Source organism: Rhinoderma darwinii, chromosome 1 (genome assembly GCF_050947455.1).
Source record: "Rhinoderma darwinii isolate aRhiDar2 chromosome 1, aRhiDar2.hap1, whole genome shotgun sequence".
Lineage (NCBI taxonomy): Eukaryota > Metazoa > Chordata > Amphibia > Anura > Rhinodermatidae > Rhinoderma > Rhinoderma darwinii.
In genome coordinates, this window is record NC_134687.1 from 42,021,474 (window position 1) to 42,045,684 (window position 24,211).

A 24,211-nucleotide genomic window follows, 5' to 3' on the forward strand; every position below is an offset into this window, starting at 1 on the left:
CCACATGTGGGGTATTGTTTTACTCGGGAGAAATTGCTTTACAAATGTTGTGGTGCTTTTTTTCCTTTAGTCCTCGCGGAAATTAGAAAAAATTAGCTAAACCTACATTATCTTTGAAAGAATGACGATTTTCATTTTCTCGGCCTACTTCCAATAATTTCTGCAAAAAACCTGCGGGGTCAAAATGCTCACTATACCCCTAGATAATTTCCTCAAGGGGTGTAGTTTCCCAAATGGGGTCACGTTTGGTGGATTTCCACTGTTTTGGCACCGAAAGAGCCCATGAAACCTGACATGGTGCCTAAAATATTTTCTAATAAAAAGGAGGCCCAAAATCCACTAGGTGCTCCTTTGCTTCTGAGGCCGGTGCTTCAGTCCATTACCGCACTAGGGCCACATGTGGCATATTTCTAAAAACTGCAGAATCTGGGCAATAAATATTGAGTTGCATTTCTCTGGTAAAAACTTCTGTGTTACAAAAAAAATAGATTAAAAATGAATTTCTGCAAAAAAAAAAAATGAAATTTGACAATTTCACCTCTACGTTACTTTAATTCCTGTGAAACGTTTAAAGGGTTAAGAAACTTTCTAAATGCTGTTTTGAATACTTTGAGGGGTGAAGTTTTTAAAATGGGATGACTTTTTGGGGGTTTCTAATATATAAGGCCCTAAAAGCCGCTTCACAACTGAACAGGCCCCTGTAAAAATAGCCTTTTGAAATTTTCTTCAAAATGTGAGAAATTGCTGCTAAAGTTCTAAGCCTTGTGACGTCATAGAAAAATAAAAGGACGTTCAAAAAATGATGCCAATCTAAAGTAGACATATGGGTGTTGTTAATTAGCAACAATTTTGAGTGGTATAACTGCCTGTCTTACAAGCAGATACATTTACATTTCGAAATATGCTAATTTTTTGCAATTTTTCACAAAATTTTGGTGTTTTTCACTGGTAAATATTGAATTTATCGACCACATTTTTCCACTATCATAAAGTCCAATGTGTCACGAGAAAACAATCTCAGAATCGCTTTGATAGGTAAAAGCATTCCGGAGTTATTACCACATAAAGTGAAATATGTCAGATTTGAAAAAATGGGTCTGGTCCTGAAGGCCAAAATGAGCTTGGTCCTGAAGGGATTAAGCCAGTGATTTAAAGTATATTTTCCATCTGTATCTAATATTTTGTGTTTCAGTACCTCACCATTTCCAAGATCCCTGCTTGCTGTTCTAAATTGAATATTTGCATTCAGAGTCTAAAAATGTATGCTCTGATCATGTCCATCTGACACCGGTGCTGGGCTTGTTTACTGTAACAGTACTCTCTTGCACCAGGTGCCTATGTCCATTGGACATGATTAGGATGGGTTTTAAGCCTCTAAATGTAATTATGAATGTTCTCATTCACTCACAGCAAGCAGACTGGAAACATGATCTTGGAAATGGTAAGAAATTGAAACACCACTTATATTAGAAAGTTGCAGAACTTTACATTGTACAATAAATAAGTGGATCATTATATTTGTATTATTGCGCCACTTATACTGCACTGTATTAGGCCCCCTGCACACTGCCGTGCCCGTAATCACAGTCTGTGATTACAGGCACGGTCAGCTGCGGACAGTCACCCACATTTGCGAGCCGTGCCCCCATTATAAAGTATAGGTGCACTGTCCGTAAAATTATAAAATAGGACATGTCCTATTTTTTGCGGGTCATTAGATGGGAAGGGCAATAGAAATGAATGGGTCTGTACTTGCAGATCAAAATTACGGCCGTGTGCATGGGGCCTTTAGGAACCACATATATCTATCTGTTCAATGCTACAGCTCATAAAAAGTGCTTCCATGACTTATGTTAATCTCCTTTCTTTATAGATCACCATACACCGGAATGTAACTGCACGTCCAATGTATGTTCCATATTTTCACAAGGTATATACTATCTGTATCCATTCACTATTGAGTACCATATATTAGCCTCCACAATGCTGTATGTCTTATGGAAGAACATTGGGCGCACAGTAAAACATCACCAGCAGCAGAAGATCCACTTCAAGTTCCATGGTATAACAGCTGGCACAATTATGGGTCTGATCGTTCTCACAACCACCATTGCTGTCTTGGTTGTATATCTGATCCAGATTGGACGTTCAAAGAGCAAAAGTGAGCTGGCCCTCACCATGTTCTACGTATTTGCCATTACAGTATTGACACTTATGTGCACGGCAGGAATCATTGGTCTTATTATATACAGATTGGAAAATAAGTCTTTGGATGAAAGTGAAAGCCCAGCCAAGAAATTGGACTCAGATCTCCTGGTTGGTTCTGCCTGTGGTTCTTGGCTCATCTCCTGGGGTTCTATCTTGGCTATTATCTGTGCTGAAACCCACCCTGAATATGCGTGGTACAACTTACCTTATTCTATCCTGGTTATCATTGAAAAATACATTCAAAATATGTTTATTATTGAGTGTATACACCGTAAAGAAGAAGAGCCTATGGATGGCCGGGCGATTGAAAGGATATTTTCTATGTCTAGCAGAAGTACATTGTCCCTTACCCCTTCATATGAGGTTTTCAATGAATCTGTCACCATTTGCAACAAGGAATTCCCTTACATGTCCAATTCAGAAGTGTCTCTGGGAGAAGCCTCTGCAGAGAACAAGAAGAATCAAGAAAACAATAATTCCGTTAGACTTGCTCCATCTGTTATAGCCATGCAAGCAACCAGGTCAGCAAAGCTCAACAAGAAACGGCGAATACTCAAAAACATTGCAGCATTCCTCTTCCTTTGCAACATATCGGTAAGTAGTTTTTTCCCCTATATTGTTTTGTTGAATTAGCATTCACAAATTCTTCTGGTTAAAGGGAATGCATAATGAGTAAATGATAAGTTATGTTTTTATCATATATATACATGTATTTTACTTTGGTGAAATATTCAAGTTTTCACACTGGCCACTAGGGCAAACACTGTAGGCTGACATTTCCTGTTGTCTGCATCTCACCTCTAAGATTTGCTGTATAGACTGGGACAAGATAATCAGAGTGTCACGTAGGGTTCGTGGACCCACTGGGCCGTACGGCCTTGGCGGTATGGCAGCTGGCCAACAGGGCGCAGGTCACAGTCTATAGTTCGTATAGGGTACCTGTGGCAGCTGGGACAATAGCAAGGCAGGCACAGCTGGGACTAGGCAGCGGGTAGACGGCAGGCGTGGAGTAGCAGGACAGGTGTGGAATACAGCACAGCATGACTACAGCACAGCACAGCACTTGACCAGGATAACACGGGATACAGGAACAGGGAACACTGTGAATTGGAAAACACTAGGAGACCATTTGCTTAGACAAACTAGGATACGACAAACAACGCTCAGGCATCGAAGCAAGGGGCTTCTTATAGTCCAGGGCACTCATGGGCTGATTACCCATTAAAGTTCGGTGCGCTCGCTGCCCCTTTAAGAGCGGGCACGAGCGTGCGCGCGCACCCTACGGGACCCGGCTGAGGTGAGTGGAAGTGAGCGCTGGCGTCTCCGGAGGAGGAGACTGGGGCCAGCGCTCGCAGACCTATGGCTGCGGCCGTCAGGAGGTGAGTGAACCTGACGGCCCGCAGCCACAGACATGACACAGAGTCATCCTATTATCATTAGAGTGTGAGGGATTTAATGACAGATAACCACTATGGTGTATTGCTAGAGGTCTAGATAAGGCAGGATATGAACACTATATACTATACACTCAGATAAGGTGTCCCCCAGATCTTGATTGACATTCCCCTGGCTGTTCGACATCACTTTCAGCCTCCTCCAACTCTTGTGGATGCGCCATTGCCTCGTACACCCCTGGCATGAGCGGTGCAGCGATGAAGCCGGGCACAGTACACCTCGCTGCATGGTGTGTGCCCATAGAGTACAAGGCAATGGCGCATCCAAGAAAGTTGGAGGAGACTGATAGTGATGTAGAACAGCCAGGGGGATGTCGATCAAGCATGGAAAGGTAGGTTTGGAGTCAGGACTGTGTGACTTTTCAGGATAGCGGCACCACCCCATGACCTTTAAAGAGCAATTGGCATATAGTGTGTGCCGTTTTAAAAGTTGATATTATAGATTTTACTGCATCTGAATAAAAACATACAGATGAATGTTTGGAATTATTGTCAGGTCATGTATTACTGCATGGTGGCGGTTCAAGGGGTTAAAACTACCTGACCGGTTCCCATTAAATATACAATTAATTGCAACAATTGCCCTGCAGTTTCTTTACTATAAATATATCCTATATAATTACAGCACCAGAACTGGGCTCTGACATACCAGTCCTTCTCAATGAATTTGAATATCATCAAAAAGTTAATTTATTTCAGTAATTTAAAGTGCAGCTAAACGTTTGACAAACTTCTGACATGTCAGAAGTTTGGATTGGTGGGGGTCCGAGCACTGAGACCCCATCAATCTCTAGAACGAAGCTGCTGAAGTGTTCGTGTGAGCGCTCAGCCGCTTCGTGTCTGTTCAGCTGTTTCTGGAAATAAATGTACTGGTGTACGGACTCAATAGAAAGTCTATGAACCCGTACTCCGATACATCGGCTTTCCGGAAAAAGCCGAACAGACACGAAGCGGCTGAGCGCTCACACGAACACTTCAGATTTTTCGTTCTAGAGATTGATGGGGGTCTCAGTGCTCGGACCCCCATCAATCCAAACTTCTGACATGTCACTATGACATGTCAGAAGTTTGTCAAACGTTTAGCTACACTTTAATTTAAAAAGTGGAACTCATATATTCTATAGATTCATTACACACAGAGGGATCTATTTCCAGCATTTTTTCTTTTAATGTTGATGATTATGGCGAACAGTTAAAGGGGTTTTCCCACGAGAGACATTTATGAAATGTCAGATAGATGCGGGTCCCACCTCTGGGACCTGCATCTATCTCCAGAACGGGGCCCCTTAAACCCTGTTCTGCCGCTGTGTGTTGAGGTGAATTCCGACCATGAAAAAGGTTATATGGTTGTGAATTACGTAAACCGCATAAATCGCTGAGCTACGCTGTTTCTATAACTCCAATAGTAGTGAATGGCAGTTACAGAAGCAGCGTAGCATGCGAGCTACGCTGTTTCCGTAACTACCATTAAGTTCTATGAGACTTACGGAAACATCGTAGCTCAGCGAGTTACGCTGTTTATGTAACACGACCATATAACCTTTTTCATGGTCGGAATTCACCTCAACACACAGCGGCAGAACAGGGTTTAGGGGGCCCCGTTCTGGAGATAGGTGCGGGTCCCAGGGGTGGGATCCGCATCTATCTGATATTTATGACATATCCTGTGGATATGTCATAAATGTCCTTCATGGGAAAACCCCTTTAATGAAAACCCCAAATTTAGTATCTCAGAAAATTAGAATATTAAATAAGCCCATTTTCAAAAATGATTTTTAATACCAAAATGTTGGACTACTGAAAAGCATGTACAGTATGTGACCTCAATACTTGGTCGGGGCTCCTTTTGCATGAATTACTGCATCAATGCGGCGTGGCATGGAGGCGACCAGCCTGTGGCACTGCTGAGGTGTTATGGAAGCCCAGCTTGCTTTGATAGCAGCCTTCAGCTCGTCTGCATTGTTGGGTCTGGTGTCTCTCATCTTCCTCTTGACAATACTCCATAGATTCTCTATGGGGTTTAGGTCAGGCGAGTTTGCTGGCCAATCAAGCTCAGTGATACCATGGTTATTACACCAGATATTGGTACTTTTGACAGTGTGGGCAGGTGCCAAGTCCTGCTGGAAAATGAAATCAGCATCTCCATAAAGCTTGTCAGCAGAGGGAAACATGAAGTGCTCGAAAATTTCCTGCTAGACGCTGCGCTGACTCTGTACTTCATATAACACAGTGGACCAACACCAGCAGATGACATGGCCCCTAAACCATCACTGACTGTGGAAACTTCACACTGGACCGCAAGCAACTTGGATTGATGTCTCTCCACTCTTCCTCCAGACTCTGAGACCTTGATTTCCAAATGAAATGCAAAATTTACTTTAATCTGAAAACAGGACTTTGGAGCACTGAGTAACAGACCAGTACTTTTAATGGCTTAGGAAACCTTTGCAGGTGTTTTGTGTTGATTAGCTGATTAGAGTGTCACACCATGAGGCTACAATCTTCAACATTTACCCAATATTCAAATTTTCTGAGAGACTAAATTTTGGGTTTCCATTAACTGTTAGCCATAAACATCAACATTATAAGAAAAAAATGCTGGAAATAGATCACTCTGTGTGTAATGAGTCTATACACTATACGAGTTTCACTACTTGAATTGAATTACTGAAATAAATTAACTTTTTGATGATATTCTAATTAATTGAGAAGGACTAGTATATACAGTGAAGGAAATAAGTATTTGATCCCTTGCTGATTTTGTAAGTTTGCCCACTGTCAAAGTCATGAACAGTCTAGAATTTTTAGGCTAGGTTAATTTTACCAGTGAGAGATAGATTATATTTAAAAAAAAAAAAAAAGAAAATCACATTGTCAAAATTATATATATTTATTTGCATTGTGCACATAGAAATAAGTATTTGATCCCTTTGGCAAACAAGACTTAATACTTGGTGGCAAAACCCTTGTTGGCAAGCACAGCAGTCAGACGTTTTTTGTAGTTGGTGATGAGGTTTGCACAGATGTTAGATGGAATTTTGGCCCACTCCTCTTTGCAGATCATCTGTAAATCATTAAGATTTCGAGGCTGTCACTTGGCAACTCGGATCTTCAGCTCCCTCCATAAGTTTTCGATGGGATTAAGGTCTGGAGACTGGCTAGGCCACTCCATGACCTTAATGTGCTTCTTTTTGAGCCACTCCTTTGTTGCCTTGGCTGTATGTTTCGGGTCATTGTCGTGCTGGAAGACCCAGCCACGAGCCATTTTTAATGTCCTGGTGGGGGGAAGGAGGTTGTCACTCAGGATTTGATGGTACATGGCTCCATCCATTCTCCCATTGATGTGGTGAAGTAGTCCTGTGCCCTTAGCAGAGAAACACCCCCAAAACATAATGTTTCCACCTCCATGCTTGACAGTGGGGACGGCGTTCTTTGGGTCATAGGCAGCATTTCTCTTCCTCCAAACACGGCGAGTTGAGTTAATGCCAAAGAGCTCAATTTTAGTCTCATCTGACCACAGCACCTTCTCCCAATCACTCTCAGAATCATCCAGATGTTCATTTGCAAACTTCAGACGGGCCTGTACATGTGCCTTCTTGAGCAGGGGGACCTTGCGGGCACTGCATGATTTTAATCCATTACGGCGTAATGTGTTACTAATGGTTTTCTTGGTGTCTGTGGTCCCAGCTGCCTTATGATCATTAACAAGTTCCCCCCGTGTAGTTTTCGGCTGAGCTCTCACCTTCCTCAGGATCAAGGATACCCCACGAGGTGAGATTTTGCATGGAGCCCCAGATTGATGTTGATTGACAGTCATTTTGTATGTCTTCCATTTTCTTACTATTGCACCAACAGTTGTCTCCTTCTCACACAGCGTCTTACTTATGGTTTTGTAGCCCATTCCAGTCTTGTGCAGGTCTATGATCTTGTCCCTGACATCCTTAGAAAGCTCTTTGGTCTTGCCCATGTTGTAGAGGTTAGAGTCAGATTGATTAATTGAGTCTGTGGACAGGAGTCTTTTATACAGGTGACCATTTAAGACAGCTGTCTTTAATGCAGGCACCAAGTCGATTTGGAGCGTGTAACTGGTCTGGAGGAGGCTGAACTCTTAATGGTTGGTAGGGGATCAAATACTTATTTCTCTGTGCACAATGCAAATAAATATATATAATTTTGACTATGTGATTTTCAGTTTTTTTTTAAATATAATCTATCTCTCACTGGTAAAATTAACCTAGCCTAAAAATTCTAGACTGTTCATGACTTTGACAGTGGCCAAACTTACAAAATCAGCAAGGGATCAAATACTTATTTCCTTCACTGTATACAGCACCAGAACCAAACTCAATACATATGTTCAGCACTAAACCAAGCTCAATACATATATACAGCACCAGAACAAAGCTCATAACATAAATACAGCACCAGAATCAAGCTCAGTACATAAATACAGCACCAGAACAAAACTCACAGGTGACATCTTCTCAGATTCTAGTCGTACTTTTTCCCTTTTCTTCTCCATTCGGTCTAGACCTCCATTTCTGCAGTTTGCTGCTCAGATGTCTTTTGCTTCCCACTTTTCAAACATTTCCGCACTGTGAGACAGTGACAGGTAAAGTCATTGAGGGAAGGTATATTTCCCCTAGAATCCTGTCATATGTATCCTAGGCTCCAGGGAATGAGTAGTTCTTGCAATAGAAAGCTCTTGTTTTCCAATCTCGGCTTAAGGAAAAGCCAGAAAAAAGGGCCTGGAGTTGGATTGGAGAAGAGCAGGGCGGGTTCCCCAATCCCTAGTCCATCTCTGTTTGTAGGACAAGGCTGCTGCTCAATTAGCTTCACCTGTAGCCTGTGTATAAAAAGGTGCAGACACAGTGTGTGGGAGTCTCACCCCTGACTCAGACTGGAGACTACTAAGGCTGGAGTAGCCTGTATTCTATGTGAGTAAAGACCTGTGTTACTTTGTGTCCAGTGCCTGGTAGGAAGGCACTCGGTATAGTTAGATAAATATCTTGTTTAGTTAGTGCTCAGACGAGCAGGATTTATTTTGTATTTTGCCTTGTTGTACAAGAGGCTGTTTCTTTGACAAGAATAAAAACACAGGCAAAGCCCTGTTATGACTTTTAATGCACGGTGTCCCTGTCTCTGGCTACAAAGAAACCACTGTACCAACCTCTCCTGATGCTAAACCCTCACAGCACCTATAAACAAAGATAAAATTCTCATGGTGCCACACACTACTTCCCTAGATATGATAGCGCCATACACTGCACCTCTAATTATAATGGCACCATACACTGTGTCCCTGATTATAATAGCACCATACACTGTATCCCACACACACACACACACACACACACACACACACACACACACACACACACAGTGCCCCCTGTAGTTAGCGCCCCTGTAGATAGTGCCCCCTATTGATCCCCCTGTAGATAGTGCCACTCATAGAGCCCCCTGTAGATAGTACATAGTACCCTCTATAGGGCTGCCTGTAGACAGTGCCCCCATAGAGCCCCTGGAGTTAGTGGTCCCCATAGATCCCATGTAGATAGTACCCCACAAACAGCCGCCTGCAGATAGTGCTCACCATGGAGCCTCCTGTAAATACTCCCTCCCCAAAGTCCCCTGCATATAGTCCACCCTGTAGATAGTACCCCCCCATGGAGCCCCCTGTAGATAGAGCACCCCTGTAAATAGAGCCCCCTGTAGATAATGCCACTCACACTGTTACCTGAAAAAAACAAAAACTTTATATACTCGCCTGATCCCATTCCTGTGCTGTCCTCTAGCAATGCAGGCCTGGTCTCTGCTGATCAGGTCTGCTGGAGCTGAGTGACGTTATCGTGCCACTTGCGTCATTGATAAGCGCTGAATGGCAGGGAAAGGAACTAATGTTCCTTGCCCTGCCATTCAGTGCCTTTCAATTACACAAGTTGTGCGATGACATTAGTTCCTTGCTCTGCCAGATCTTTTAATACAATTATATTGCAGGAGGGGGTGGCGGCGGAGAGTGAAGGGCCACCGCCTATGGCAAAAGGCTCACCTTGCCTCATGGACTGTGCGGCTCTGAGTCTATGGAGACTTTTCTGACTATAAACTTCTATTCATTGCAGCTGCCATGAAGCACACACAGCCTGTTACACTGTCTATACATAAATAAATGTAGGAAGCAAATGTGTGCCTTCAAAAATGGCTGTCCCCAGAAAAGTTTAAAAAATACAAAACAAATAGCTACAAAATATATAACAAAAAAATAAAAAACATATTTTACTTTTACAGACTTATATTTAATTAATTAAACTAAATTTAAATACATGAGACTTTCCTAATTTTGCTATAAGACATGATTCTAGACATTTATTTACAGATGTTTGGATAACAGTCAGTGGGGTTCTTCCATTATATTTTACAAGACTAAAATAATGATTGAGGTTACCCGGTTCTAAAGCAATGCATATTATTATTATTATCATCATTATTAGTAGTTGTATTTAGCAGTATATCTTTGAAATTATTTATCCTAAAAGTAACTGTTGTTATGCTTAGGGTGTACTTAATATTTTGTGTATTTTTAATTATGAATTAAGCCATGCATTTTTTTTCATATTCAAAATATTGTTGAAGGGTATGTACATATTTGCAACCAATTTTTGTACTGCTCCAATGCATCTATAATTTAAAAAAATCAAGCAACCTTAACTAATCTCCTAGTCTTGATTTAAAATACCCAACTATTTGGGTATTTAATGGTTACAGACTACCAACAAACCCTGTGTAGTCTGATTCTGCAGTCATGTGTAACTGCCTTCTATCTACAAATAGTGGAAGAGGGGGCAGATAAAAGAGAATAACACATGAAGATCAGAGTACACGCGGGACTTCTTTGTAGTCTATGTTCATGGAGATACAGAGATCTGAATAGGAGCCGTCTGCAAAAAGCAGTAAAATATTTTGCCTCAAGTCTTTATTTTAGATGCATAGGAGGAAATAAGGAGCTGGTCAATGACTGTAATACACATCCGCAACCCCACTCTAATGGCAAAGATCAGAGAAACTTTACTTTTCTGTCATTTAACCCTTTGCATGCCACGATCAACACTGATCGCTGCATAAAAAATTAAAGACATGGATCATGTAAAAATTAAGCAATCAGAACAATATAATGACTTTAAGGACAGAAGATTGACACCCGTCTCAACCATGGCCCCACCTTTTCCCTCAAATAAAGACTCAACTACCGTTATGGTGTAAGGCCATAGCAGCCATATTTATTAACAAATATTCAACAAAAAACATCCTAGAATATATTACCCTGTCTATCTTCTCCATTTTGGGCGAAAAACGATCCTAAGAGGCAGACTCCATTTTTTAACCCCTACTCTCCAAGTAAGGTACAAACTCCTTACCCCAAGCCATCCACACCTGGCCTAATGGCTCCGAATACAACTTACCCAACTATTCCTGGGGGACTCCTTCCCCCCAGGACTCCATTCGTTGTATTACACCTTAAATTCAGGTGCACGGCCCATTTTCATGCACCTGACCAGAAAATTTCTGCCTCCAAGGAGCCCTTCTCCCCGCTACTAACCTACTGCTATGACAAGAATAACCCCTTATACTCTTACTGGGCAGGAACTGCTGTACACTGGTACCAACTGAGGTACCCTTCCCTTACCACCTCCTTTATATATCCCCTACCCAGGCCATACCCATACCCCATCTAGTGGCCAAAATTTCATAATGCAGGCCTCCATCACTAAAATCCCACTAATTCCATTAATGATCCTGCTACTTCTCCCCCAGTCAAGCCGCACTCCGCTACGGTTTCACTCCGCTCCATTGCTCTCCTGACATTAAGGACAGAAGATTGACACCCATCTCAACCATGGCTCCACCTTTTCCCTCAAATAAAGACTCAACTACCGTTATGGTGTAAGGCCATAGCAGCCATATTTATTAACAAATATTCTCATAAATAACTTTTTTCATAAATAACTTTACATAAAATACAATGTAAAATGACAGGTAATCAACAAAAAACATCCTAGAAGATATTACCCTGTTCCATCTTCTCCATTTTGGGGGAAAAACGATCCTAAGAGGCAGACTCCATTTTTTTAACCCCTACTCTCCAAGTAAGGTAAAAACTCCTTACCCCAAGCCATCCACACCTGGCCTAATGGCACCGAATACAACTTACCCAACTATTTCTGGGGGACTCCTTCCCCCCAGGACTCCATTCGTTGTATTACACCTTAAATTCAGTTGCAAGGTCCATTTTCGTGCACCTGACCATAAAATTTCTGCCTCCATGGACCCCTTCTCTACGCCACAGACGGACCACAGTGACGCCTTACTGGAGGCCGTCACGCCAAACCCTCAGGGCTAATTCTAATCCGTCCTGCACCCCCAGACACCACATGTCTATGCCAACCGGGCTAAGGTGAACCCCATCGCAGCGGCAAAATCCTGGGGACAGTATCTCCAGATCTATGTGTCGCACTGCAAAACCCCCGTTACGGCGGACAAAACGTGACACCTCTTGGTTAATTTTAGCCCTGGCCCTGTTCAACCCCTCAACACTCCTAGCATTCCGCCACACCTGTCTGGCCACAATATCCGACCAGATCACAATCAAATTAGGAAAAGACGACCAGATCCTTAACAGGTCTAATTTGATGTCCCGCACAATCTGTCTAGAGGGGCGGATTCCCAAATCGTTACCCCCGACATGTAACAACAAGATATCCGGAGGCCTATCCATACCTGCATAGAACTGGACCTCCGACAACACCCTATTCCAAAACATACCCCGCAGCCCTAACCAGCGAACCTGCATATCTGACCTGTGAAAGTCCAATTGCCGACCATCAGGTCGAACATCGGCTCACAGTGCACCCCAGTACACGTATGAATGGCCAACAATCCATGCCAGACACGCCGCCGCTCCTGAAAATAGAACTAATAATATAGCAGACAAAACACCACAACAATACCCCCAGCATCTTCAAGCAAAATTATAGCACTATACCAACTGAGGACGGACATACCCCTTGAAACTAGCAGATTCCCAATGCCCAATCTTCTTAATCACTGCATCCCCTAGACCCCACCGTGATGCCTCTGTGACTGCCCCAATCCGGAAGGAATGCGAACAGAACTCCCTAGCATCCAAACCCAGGGCCACCAAACACTTCCGGGAAAACCGCAATGAACTGAAACCTAGACAAGGACTTGTCATTCATATGTATTAAGAAAGAGCCAACACCAGTCTTCCTAATATTCAAAAAAATGCTCCACACACCCCACCGGGCACCGTGGGGAGCCCTCCAATCGTGACCGCACCACTTTTACCCCTTTTCCTCCTTGGTCCGTTTTAGACTGCTGAATCAAACAAGAAACGATGTCTCCCAGCACCGCAACACCATCCAACAGCAAACCCCCAACCACCAAGCCACTCCGTGCAACCAACTCATAAATTCTAAAAGCCCCAAAAAACGCCAAGGAGAACGCTGCCTGGAACAAACACGCCTCATACTGGGAAGTACACACTCCACCAAGACTGACGCACAACTTCCCCAACTCAAACGATACGGGGCGCCTACCATCCCGCCGAATCCCTCCTTTACGGTAGCCCCTAAGCGCCTGTCGAACGAAAAAAGACTTAGACACATCGAGGACCCCGTGCAACTTACACCAAAATGCCACTGCAGCCACTCTCTGCGATGCCACTGAAAAATATGCCCCCTCGCTAAAAGACAAATCAATAAAATATAACAACAAAGTTGCCAAGGAATCATCCGCCACCAGCACACCTACTTGCCGCATCAAGCCTTCCCAACGTGACCACACCCTGGAATAAGCCGCCCAGGTACTAGAACTCACGGACCATCTGATTAGTGCCGCCGATACCCTTAGACCACGTCCCACAGAAAGGGAAGGCAAGACTTCCCACGTTGCTCCGCTCCCGATGCTAAGCTGCGAAATCTGTCCCACTGACCTGTGGGGTGTAGTTTCCAAAATGGGGTCACTTTGTGGGGGTTTCCACTGTTTTGACCCCTCCAGAGCATTGCAAAAGCGACATGGCACCCGAAAACTATTCCAGCAAAATCTGCGCTCCAAATGGCGCTCCTGACCTTCTGAGCCCTGCTGTGGGTCCAAACAGAAATTTATTATCACATATGGGGTATTCCTGTAATCAGGAGAATTTGCTTTAAAAATGTTGGGGTACTTTTTCTCCTTTATTCTTTGTAAAAATTAAAAACTTCTATGTTTTTTTCAGAAAAAATTTTGATTTTCATTTTTACTGCCTAATTCCAATAAATTCAGCATAAAACCTGTGGGGTCAAAATGCTCACTATACCCCTATAAAAATTCTTTGAGGGGTGTAGTTTCCAAAATGGGGTCACTTTTGGGGGTTTCCACTGTTTTGGCATTCCAAGACCTCTTCAAACCTGACATGGTGCCTAAAATATATTGTAATAAAAAGGAGGCCAAAATCCACCAAGTGATCCTTTGGTTCTGAGGCCTGTGCTTCAGTCCATTACCACACTAGAGTCACATGTGGGATATTTCTAAAAAACAGCAGAATCTGGGCAATAAATATTTGGTTGCGTCTCTCTAGTTAAACCTTCTGTGGTACAGATTTTTTTTTATTACAAATGAATTTCAGAAAAAAAAAATGAAATTTGTAAATTTCACCTCTACATTGCTTTAATTGCTGTGAAACACCTTAAGGGTTATGAAACTTTCTAAATGCTGTTTTGAAGACTTTGAGGGGTGCAGTTTTTAAAATTGAGGAATTTATGGGGGCTTTCTAAACTATAGGCCCCTCAAACCCACTTCAGAACATAAAAAAATAGGCTTTTAAAATTTTCTTGAAAATTTGTGAAATTGCTGTTAAAGTTCAAAGCCTTGTAACGTCCTAGAAAAATAAAAGGACGTTCAAAAAACTACATATGGACATATGGGAAATGTAAACTAGTAGCTATTTTGCGTGGTATTACTATCTTTTTTGCAAGCAGATACATTTATATTTAGAAAAATGCTAATTTTTGCAAATTTTCTCAAAATGTGGGTGTTTTTCACAAATAAATATTGAATTTATCGACCAAATTTTTTCACTGACATAAAGTACAATATGTAATGAGAAAGCAATCTCAAAGTTATTACCACATAAAGTAACACATCAGATTTTATGGCTGTGTCCTTAAAGAGTTTCTGTCACCAGATTATAAGTGCTCTATCTCCTACATAATCTGATTGGCGCTGTAATGTAGATAACAACAGTGGTTTTTATTTTGTAAAACGATCATTTTTGAGCAAGTTATGAGCTAATTTAGATTTATGCTAATGAGTTTCTCAATGGACAACTGGGCGTGTTTTTACTTTTTACCAACTGGGTGTTGTACAGAGAAGTGTATGAGGCCGACCAATCAGTGATCAATCAGTGTCCTTCACTTCTCATTGTTCCAGCCCGGCTTCTTTCACTGCACAATCACACTGTCCTGTGGATCATGCTGGGCTGGAACAATGAGAAGTGCAGGACACTGATTGATCACTGATTGGTCGGCCTCATACACTCCTCTGTACAACACCCAGTTGGTAAAAAGTAAAAACACGCCCAGTTGTCCATTGAGAAACTCATTAGCATAAATCTAAACTAGCTCATAACTTGCTCAAAAATGATCGTTTTTCAAAATAAAAACCACTGTTGTTATCTACATTACAGCGCCAATCACATTATGTAGGAGATAGGGCACTTATAATCTGGTGACAGAGCCTCTTTAAGGCGTTAAGCAATGTTGTTTTTTTCTGGCAACTCTTCCATAAAGCTCCACTCTATCTCCGCTGTGTTTTTTTGTAGCTCCTTTGGTCTTATTGTTGGTGTCTTTGTTAAATCTCTGATTAATGCCCTCCGTGCCCGGTCTGTGAGTTTTGGTGGTCAACCTTCTCTTGTCAAGTTTGTAGTTGTGCCCTATTCTTTCTATTTTTTTCTCTAGTGTGACTAATAAAAAAGGTGAAAAACCTTTTTTTCCAGTTTTTCTCCTAAAGTAATGTAAAAAAATCCCACAAAAACATAATTTGTATCGCAGCGCCCTTTAAATTCAGAAGTATTACATAGTAACATTATTTTACCTGCACAATGAACGCTGTAAAAAGAAACAAAATAAGGCCAGAATTGCCATTTTTTAGTCACCTTGCCTCCCAAAAAAAAAATGGAATAAAAAATGATCAAAACGTCGCATGTACCCCAAAATGGTACCAATAAAAATAACAACTCAATTCCGCAAAAAGCAAGCCCTTACACAGCACAGTCGACGGAAAAATAAAAATGTTATGGCTCTCAGAATATGGCAATACAAAACTATTTTATTAAACAATTAGCTTTTTCTTTGTAAAAGTAGTAAAACGATATAAATTTGCTATCACCGTAATTGTATTGACCCACAAAATAAAGTTAACATCTAGTTTTTACTGCAGAGTGAACTCCGCAAAAAAGAACCCAAAAGTACAATAGAGGCATCACTGTCTCTTTCCCATCTCACCCCACAAATAGTTTTTTTTTCAGCATTCCAGTACATTATATGGTACAATAAATGGTGCCGTGCAAAACTACAACTCACCCTACAAAAAACAAGCCCTCATTCGGCTATATCGACGTCATCGCTTTTGCAATGCAGGGAGAAAAATACGAAAATAAAAAATAGAAAAATGGTTGCGGCGGCAAAGGGTCAAATTACAGCAAGCAGAGATCTTTAGGAATTATTACAGAAAGTATATTGAAAAATTGTATCAATTTTTTTTACAAAAAATAAAATGCCTTTGCTAAAACTGAAATACCTCTTTAGATTGAATGGTACAGTTAATTTGACAGATTTCCCAAGGCACAATGATATTTCTCATTAAAGAGGCTCTGTCACCAGATTTTGCAGCCCCTATCTGCTATTGCAGCAGATCGGCGCTGCAATGTAGATTACTGTAACGTTTTTATTTAAAAAAAACGAGCATTTTTGGCCAAGTTATGGCCATTTTTGTATTTATGCAAATGAGGCTTGCAAAAGTCCAAGTGGGTGTGTTTAAAAGTAAAAGTCCAAGTGGGCGTGTATTATGTGCGTACATCGGGGCGTTTTTAATACTTTTACTAGCTGGGCGTTCTGATGAGAAGTATCATCCACTTCTCTTCAGAACGCCCAGCTTCTGGCAGTGCAGACACAGCCGTGTTCTCGAGAGATCACGCTGTGTCGTCACTCACAGGTCCTGCATCGTGTCAGACGAGCGAGGACACATCGGCACCAGAGGCTACAGATGATTCTGCAGCAGCATCAGCGTTTGCAGGTAAGTAGCTACATCGACTTACCTGCTAACGCCGATGCTGCTGCAGAATCAACTGAAGCCTCTGGTGCCGGTGTCCTCGCTCGTCTGACACGATGCAGGACCTGTGAGTGACGTCACAGCGTGATCTCTCGAGAACACGGCTGTGTCTGCACTGCCAGAAGCTGTGCGTTCTGAAGAGAAGTGGATGATACTTCTCATCAGAACGCCCAGCTAGTAAAAGTATTAAAAACGCCCCGATGTACGCACATAATACACGCCCACTTGGACTTTTACTTTTAAACACACCCACTTGGACTTTTGCAAGCCTCATTTGCATAAATACAAAAATGGTCATAACTTGGCCAAAAATGCTCGTTTTTTAAAAATAAAAACGTTACTGTAATCTACATTGCAGCGCCGATCTGCTGCAATAGGAAATAGGGGTTGCAAAATCTGGTGACAGAGCCTCTTTAAGCTTGAATGAAGTCAGAATAAGGCCCCATGCACACTAACGTTCTTTTGCGGCCGCAATTCCCCCTGAAAATCCACGGGAGAATTGCGGCCCCATTCATTCTAATGGGCCCATGCACACGGCCGTGGTTTTCACGGTCCGTGCATGGCCCAGGAGCCGGGACCGCAGAAAGAACGGACATGTCTTATTACGGCCGTGTTCTACGGTCCAGGCTCTAAGGAAAAAAGCCATGTGCACGTCCCGCGATTTGCGGGTGACACTCTGCGGCCGGCCGACACGAAAATCACGGCCCTGCACATGGCTACGGTCGTGCATGAGGCCTAAGGGGTTTTATGGTCCACCAAATCTCGAATGATAATGGAAGAAGTGTCTGCCATTTATAAACCTCAAGGCGATCACATTGCGGCACAACTTTAAGGCTATGTTCACACGCTTAGCAAATAACATCTGAAAATACAGCGCTGTTTTCAACGGAAAACAGCTCCTGATTTTCAGACGTTTTTTTAATTAACTAGCGTTTTTCGCTGCTTTTTTTTACGTCCGTTTTTGTAGCTGTTTTTCTATAGAGTCAATGAAAACCGGCTCCAAAAGTGGCTCAAGAAGTGACATGCACTTCTTTTTTGGGGGGGCGTTTTTAATGCGGCCGTTTTTCAAAATGGCCGCTTAAAAAAACGCCCCATCGGAACTGAACGCCATTTTTCCCATTGAAGTGGGCAGATGTTTGGAGGCGTTCTGCTTCCGATCTTTCGGCCGTTTACGGCCAGAGAAACAGCCAAAAATAAGCCGTGTGAGCATACCCTAACCAGAGCTAATTGAGCTTAATAAATTATCATTCCCTCATTTACTTAGTCCTTCCACTCTGGGAACAGCAATAAGAATGTCTAAGAAAACTTTAAAAAGTATGGCCCACTGTCTGTAACATTGTCTCAGGTGTCGAACTGCATTCAGTTTTGGTGCTATATACAAACAGATCTTCAGCAGCCTCGACCCCTTCAGGATGAAGCCTTTATTTGATTTTTTATTTTAATTTTTCACTCCCCGCCTTCCAAGAGCCATAACTCTTTTATTTTTCCATCAATAGAGCGGTGTAAGGGCTTATCTTTTGAGGGAGGAGTTGTAGTTTCTATTGGTAGCATTTAAAGTACCATATAATGTACTGGGAAACTGAAAAAAAAATCTTTGCGGCTGAAATGAGAAAAAACGACTATTCCTCCATTGTTTTTTGGGTTTAGTTTTTACAACTTTCACGTGCGGTAAAAATGACAACTTAACGTTATTCTGTGGCTCAATACGATTATGGTGGTACCAAATATATATTTTTTTTATATTTTACTACTGTTTATTGAGAGTTAAATTGTACAAAGAACAGCCATTTTGCAGTTTTAAAAGTTTTATTTTTTACGGCGTCAACCGTGCTATATTTTAATAGTTCAGACTTCTACGGACACAGCGATACCAATTTTGTTTCCTTTTTTAATTTTTGACATCACTTTACAGGAAAAATGCAAAAAGTTTTTGTTTTTTTAACTTTTTTTTTTTCTCTACTAAAAAATTGTTTTTTTTACACATTTCATTAGTTCCTGTAGGGGACTTGAACCAGTGATCGTTACATATGTTGTAATTTTTACAGGCTTCTATTAAGCCCTGTCGGCGGCACGGCTGAACAGAGGCAGAGCAAAGGCAGTCCAGGGGGCCTTCATTAGGCCCCATGGCTGCCATGACAACCATAGTCACCTCCCCCCCGATCTCATTGCGGGGTCGATGAGTTGTTGAAGGCCACCACCCTCTTTTCAATGCCTCAGATGCTGCGGTCGCGATTGACTGCAGCATTTGAGGGGTTAAACAGCCAGGAACAGTGCAATCACTGTTCCTGGCCGTTAGTCCCGGGTGTCAGCTGTAAGACACAGCTGACACCCGCTGAGTATGGAGCGCGTGAGAACACGGCTCCATACATCACCCCCGCACTATGACGTACCAGGCACGTCTTTTTGCGGGAAAGGGTTAAAGAGGAGCTGTCACCTCTCCTGACATGTCTGTTTTAGTTAATACTTGTATTTCCCATGAATTAACAATTCTTGAGCATCTTTTCTTAGAACTCTGCATTGGGCTATTCCTCTGTTATTCCTCTAGGAAATGTATGAATAAAATGACAATTGGGTGCTACCATTCCCCTTATCAGTGGGGCATGTACTTGCAAGGGGGTGACAGTGCCCGTTACAAATTGTAACCATATGTTTCACATTGTGTTATTTGCTCCTGTGTGTGGTGAGTTTGTTGTCCTCTGTGGTATTTCGTTGGTTGTTTTTTCCCCCTGTTAGTTCTGTCTCTCCGGTGTGTGTTGTGCCTGTGACTGAGCAGCAGATGGCAGCAGAGAATAGACTAGTGAGAAGCTGGATGAATGAGGTAGAAGAAACAGTTGGATTAATGTGAAGAAGGTCACCTGTGTTGCCATGGTATCCTGCTACTGGCATCAGTAGGACTAGGCCCAAGTAGCAGGAGCATCCCCCAAGGAGTGAGACTGCGAGCATTTTGGACTAGGTCCTAAAGTGAAAGCTACATAGTTAGGCCATATGCGCACATCTGTGCAGTATTTACAGTCAGTAAATACTGCACGGACGGACCGCAGAGGGACATCTGCATTTGCAGACCATGTTTACAGTAATCATACCTCCCAAGCGTCCCGAAATTAGCGCGACAGTCCCAGATTCCGAGCAGTATCACGCTGTTCAGGGTGGCCGGGGGTATGTCCCGCTGTCAATTGTATCCGCGTCCTCGGGACACAAATACAGTTGAACCCAATTCTGAATTAGTTCAGTGCGGAGGCGCAGAGGGAACTCCTCCGCTCACCTAGGACTACCCGGCCACAGCGCTACTTTAAGCACTGTGCTCGGAAGAAGCCCTTGACGTCGCTGTCCATATATGGACAGTGACGTCAGTGGCTACTGCTTGAGCGGAATCCTCATTGCCGATGATCTGGCCAGGGATTCCGCTCCTAGAGGAAACCCCTGTGGTCACTGTCCATATATGGACATTGACGTCAGGGGCTCCTCCTGGAGTGGAATCCCCGGCCAGAGTCAGTAACGGGGATTCCGCTGAAGGAGTAGGCATTGATGTCACTGTCCATATATGGACAGTGACAACAGGGCTTCCCTCTAGGAGCGGAATCCCCGGCCTATGCTCTGGTGGGGATTCCGCTCCAAGAGGGAGTCCCAATGGCGCTATCTACATGGGGTGGCACTATCTTCAAGGGGGGTGTGGTGCTATCTACATGGACACTGTGGCACTATATAGGGGCACTGTCTACAGGGGACCCTGTGGTGCTCTCTACATGGGCACCATCTACATGGGCACAGTTCCACTATCTACAAGGGCACTGGCACTAGGGGCAGGCAAGGGGGCATTATACTTTATAAGGGCAGCTACGGGGTAATTATACTGTATAGGGGCAGCTATTTGTGTATTTTGCTGTATGGTGGGCAGCTTTGGGAACATTAAGCTGTATGTGGTAGCGATGGGGCATTATACTGTATGGGGCAGCTATGGGGGCATTATACTGTATGGGGGCATTTGTGTGGGCATTATATTGTATGGGGGGCATTATACTGTATGGGGCAGCTATGGGAGCATTATACTGTATGGGGGAATGTGTGTGGGCATTATACTGTAGGGGGGCATTATACTCTATGGGGCAGCTATGGGGGCATTATGCTGCATGGGGCAGCTATGGGGTATTATGCTGTATGGGGGAATTTGTTTGGGCATTATACTGCATGGGGGCATCTGTGTGGGCATTAAACTGTATGAGTGTATCTGTGTGGGAATTATACTGTATGGGGGCATCTGTTTGGGGATTATGCTGTATGGGGCAGCATTGGGGACATTAAGCTGTATGGGGCAGCTATGGGGCAGCTATGGGGGCAATATACTGTATGAGGGCATCTATGTGGGCATTTTACTGTATGGGGGGCATTATACTGTATGGGGCAGCTATGGGAGCATTATACTGTATGGGGGCATCTGTGTGGGCATTATACTGTATGGGGACATTAGACTGTATGGGGCAGTTATGGTGCATTATGCTGTATGGGGGAATTTGTTTGGGCATTATACTGCATGGGGCATCTGTGCAGGCATTATGCTGTATGGGGGCATACAGTACAGTGTGGGCATTATACTGTACGGGGTCATTTGTGTGGGCATTATACTGTATGGGGGAATCTGTGTGGGCATTATACTGTATGGGAGCATTTGTGTGGGCATCATACTGTATGGGGGCTTCTGTGTTGGTTTTATACTGTATGGGTGCATCCATGGGGCATTATACTGTATGGGTGCATCCATGGGGCATTATACTGTATGGTGGCAGCTATGGGGGCATTATATTGTATGGTGGCAGCTATGGGGGCATTATACTGTGTGGGGCAGCTATTTGGTATTATACTGTGTGGGAGGCACTATAGGAGCATAATACTGTGTGGGCTGAACCGGGTGTGTATGGGCGGGGATTGGGTGGGATTAGAGGCGCCGCATTGGTTGTCCCTAATTATAATACTTGAAAGTTGGGAGGTATACAGTAATAAGTATAAGAGCATGGTCCGTAAATGCAAAAATAGGACATGACTTATTTTCTACAGCTCATTTCTACGGCCCAGACACCTTCCCGTAAATATACGGGAACGTGTCCGTGGCCAATAGAAATGAATGTGTTAGCATTTTAAAAACTAGGGTCGTTTGCATGGGGCCTTTAATTGCAGATAAAATACTGACACCGGCCTCTGAAACATGTTAATATATAGTTTAAGAACTTATATGTGTTTGGGGGTGCTCTTTTCTCGTTAAAGAGACAAAAATAGTATGGATTCTTACAGGCAATGCTCTATGGGAAAGAAAATATGCATGCTAGCTCTCCTCCTGGAGAAGGAAATCGATCTCTCTATTGCCATCTATTGGAGGTAGCTTTCCAGTAAGTCATTGTCCAACCCACAGAAGAGTCATGAAACACAACGAGGGATTTTAGCCAAGCCAGAATCCCCACTAAAATGAAGAGCAACCCATCTGTAGAAGGTTATGTCTCTTTAATAGGAACCAGCACCCCCCAAGCACTACGTTAAAGGCCTTTCACAAAGCAAGCCAGCACCCTGCTCTGTACTGACAAGTGGCAAAAACCACAAAATACGGTAGCTGTTTGTTTTTGTATTCCGTCATATTCCCCTCTTTTAATGGTAATAGATATTTCTAGGATATGCCATAACACTGTGACCACCAATCCTGGGAATAACAGGACTGAGGTCCCATGGCATGTCTCCTGTACAGTGGGGCCCCTGGCTAACCAATCAGGTCTTATATTTTCTACAGGGCCTATGAAAAATTATAGATTGATTCTGATTAGTTGTTCCTTTTTCCACTATATTTTGATATTATAAGATATATGAATAGAACTTCAGCATGATCCTATAGCAAGAATATGATAAAATATAAGAACATTTCTAGATACAGTGTTACATATCTATCTTTTCCTCTAGGCATCATGCACACAGCCATATTGCATATTTATTTTGTACGGAGCTGTAATAGTGTCCCTATTCTTAGGCTTTTACTGTACCTCCACATGCCTCTAATTTTATATGGTCGCAAACAAAGGCATTTTCTGTTGAATACTGTACGAATCCAACAGAAAAAAATTGTTGGCATGCTCCAAAGAATTCTGTACATATGGAAGTATTCTCCCTAGAAACCTTATTTCTAGGGGAGAATAGCTCTGTACATAAAGCACCCGACGGAGCCCGTATTTCAGCACATGGAAGCCGGATGACTCTGTCTTAGGTAGCCATACGTCCTCTATGTACAGCCGTGTGCATGAGGCCTTAGTGATATTTGGCTATTGGAGGGTATACCTCAATTTCCGATTGCATCTAACAGAGAATATTAGATCCAGTGATATACTAAATACTATAGAGGCCAAAACCAAATAATACAAAGTTAGTAGGCGTAATATATATTATATATATATATATATATATATATATATATATATATATATATATATATATATATATATATATATATATATATATTCCTAATTGTATGCCATGATGTGTTTATTTTGGGCTGTATCCCTAACAACATTGTACTTTTTATAATCTGAGATGTTTTTCTATACATTGTACCACAGCTTTGGATCCCACCAGCGTTTGGCTGCCGTCCTCAGTATGACAATGGCCTAGAAGAAGTCGTATTTGGTTTTGAACCCTGGATCACAGTCGTTAATCTTGCGATGCCTTTCTCCATCTTCTATCGTATGCATTCAGCTTCTTCATTATTTGAAGTTTACTGTAAGACATAGACATTGTAAAAATAAAAAGAAAATGGCCTAACTGAACACATAATTTTATTGTGTCATACCGTTCTATTGGGGAGTGTGCTTATCCAGGTCACTTTGAGGTTTATGGAAACATAAGCTAAGTGACATCTCATATTTTGCACAATATCCTTATTCATTAATCAGTAATAAATACATATAAATTAAGGGAACACTTAAGTCACGCATCGAACCTCAATGAATAGAAGAGTCAAGTTGGAAATCTTTACTGATATAAATTCAGTAATTCGCTGAGAACAAAATCTCGTAACAACGGTCAATGGAAACCAAATCTTCAACCAATTGAGGGCTGGATTCAAAATCACCCCAAAAATCTAAGTAGAAAAAATGAAATCACAGGCATATCCAATTTGCTTGTATTTCATCACGGCAACT

General features: G+C 42.5%; 1 protein-coding gene across 1 annotated transcript in view; it reads left to right on the top strand.

Moving 5' to 3' along the window:
- OTOP1 (otopetrin 1) overlaps positions 1 to 23,816 on the top strand; it is a 71,762-nt gene extending 47,946 nt beyond the window's left edge. The window contains exons 5-6 of the mRNA XM_075858099.1: positions 1,874 to 2,802; positions 23,630 to 23,816. Of these exons, the coding sequence (XP_075714214.1) occupies positions 1,874 to 2,802; positions 23,630 to 23,800 (1,100 nt within the window). The 3' untranslated portion in view covers positions 23,801 to 23,816. The remainder of the gene's footprint in view (positions 1 to 1,873; positions 2,803 to 23,629) is intronic.
- The last annotated feature ends 395 nt before the right edge of the window (positions 23,817 to 24,211 follow it).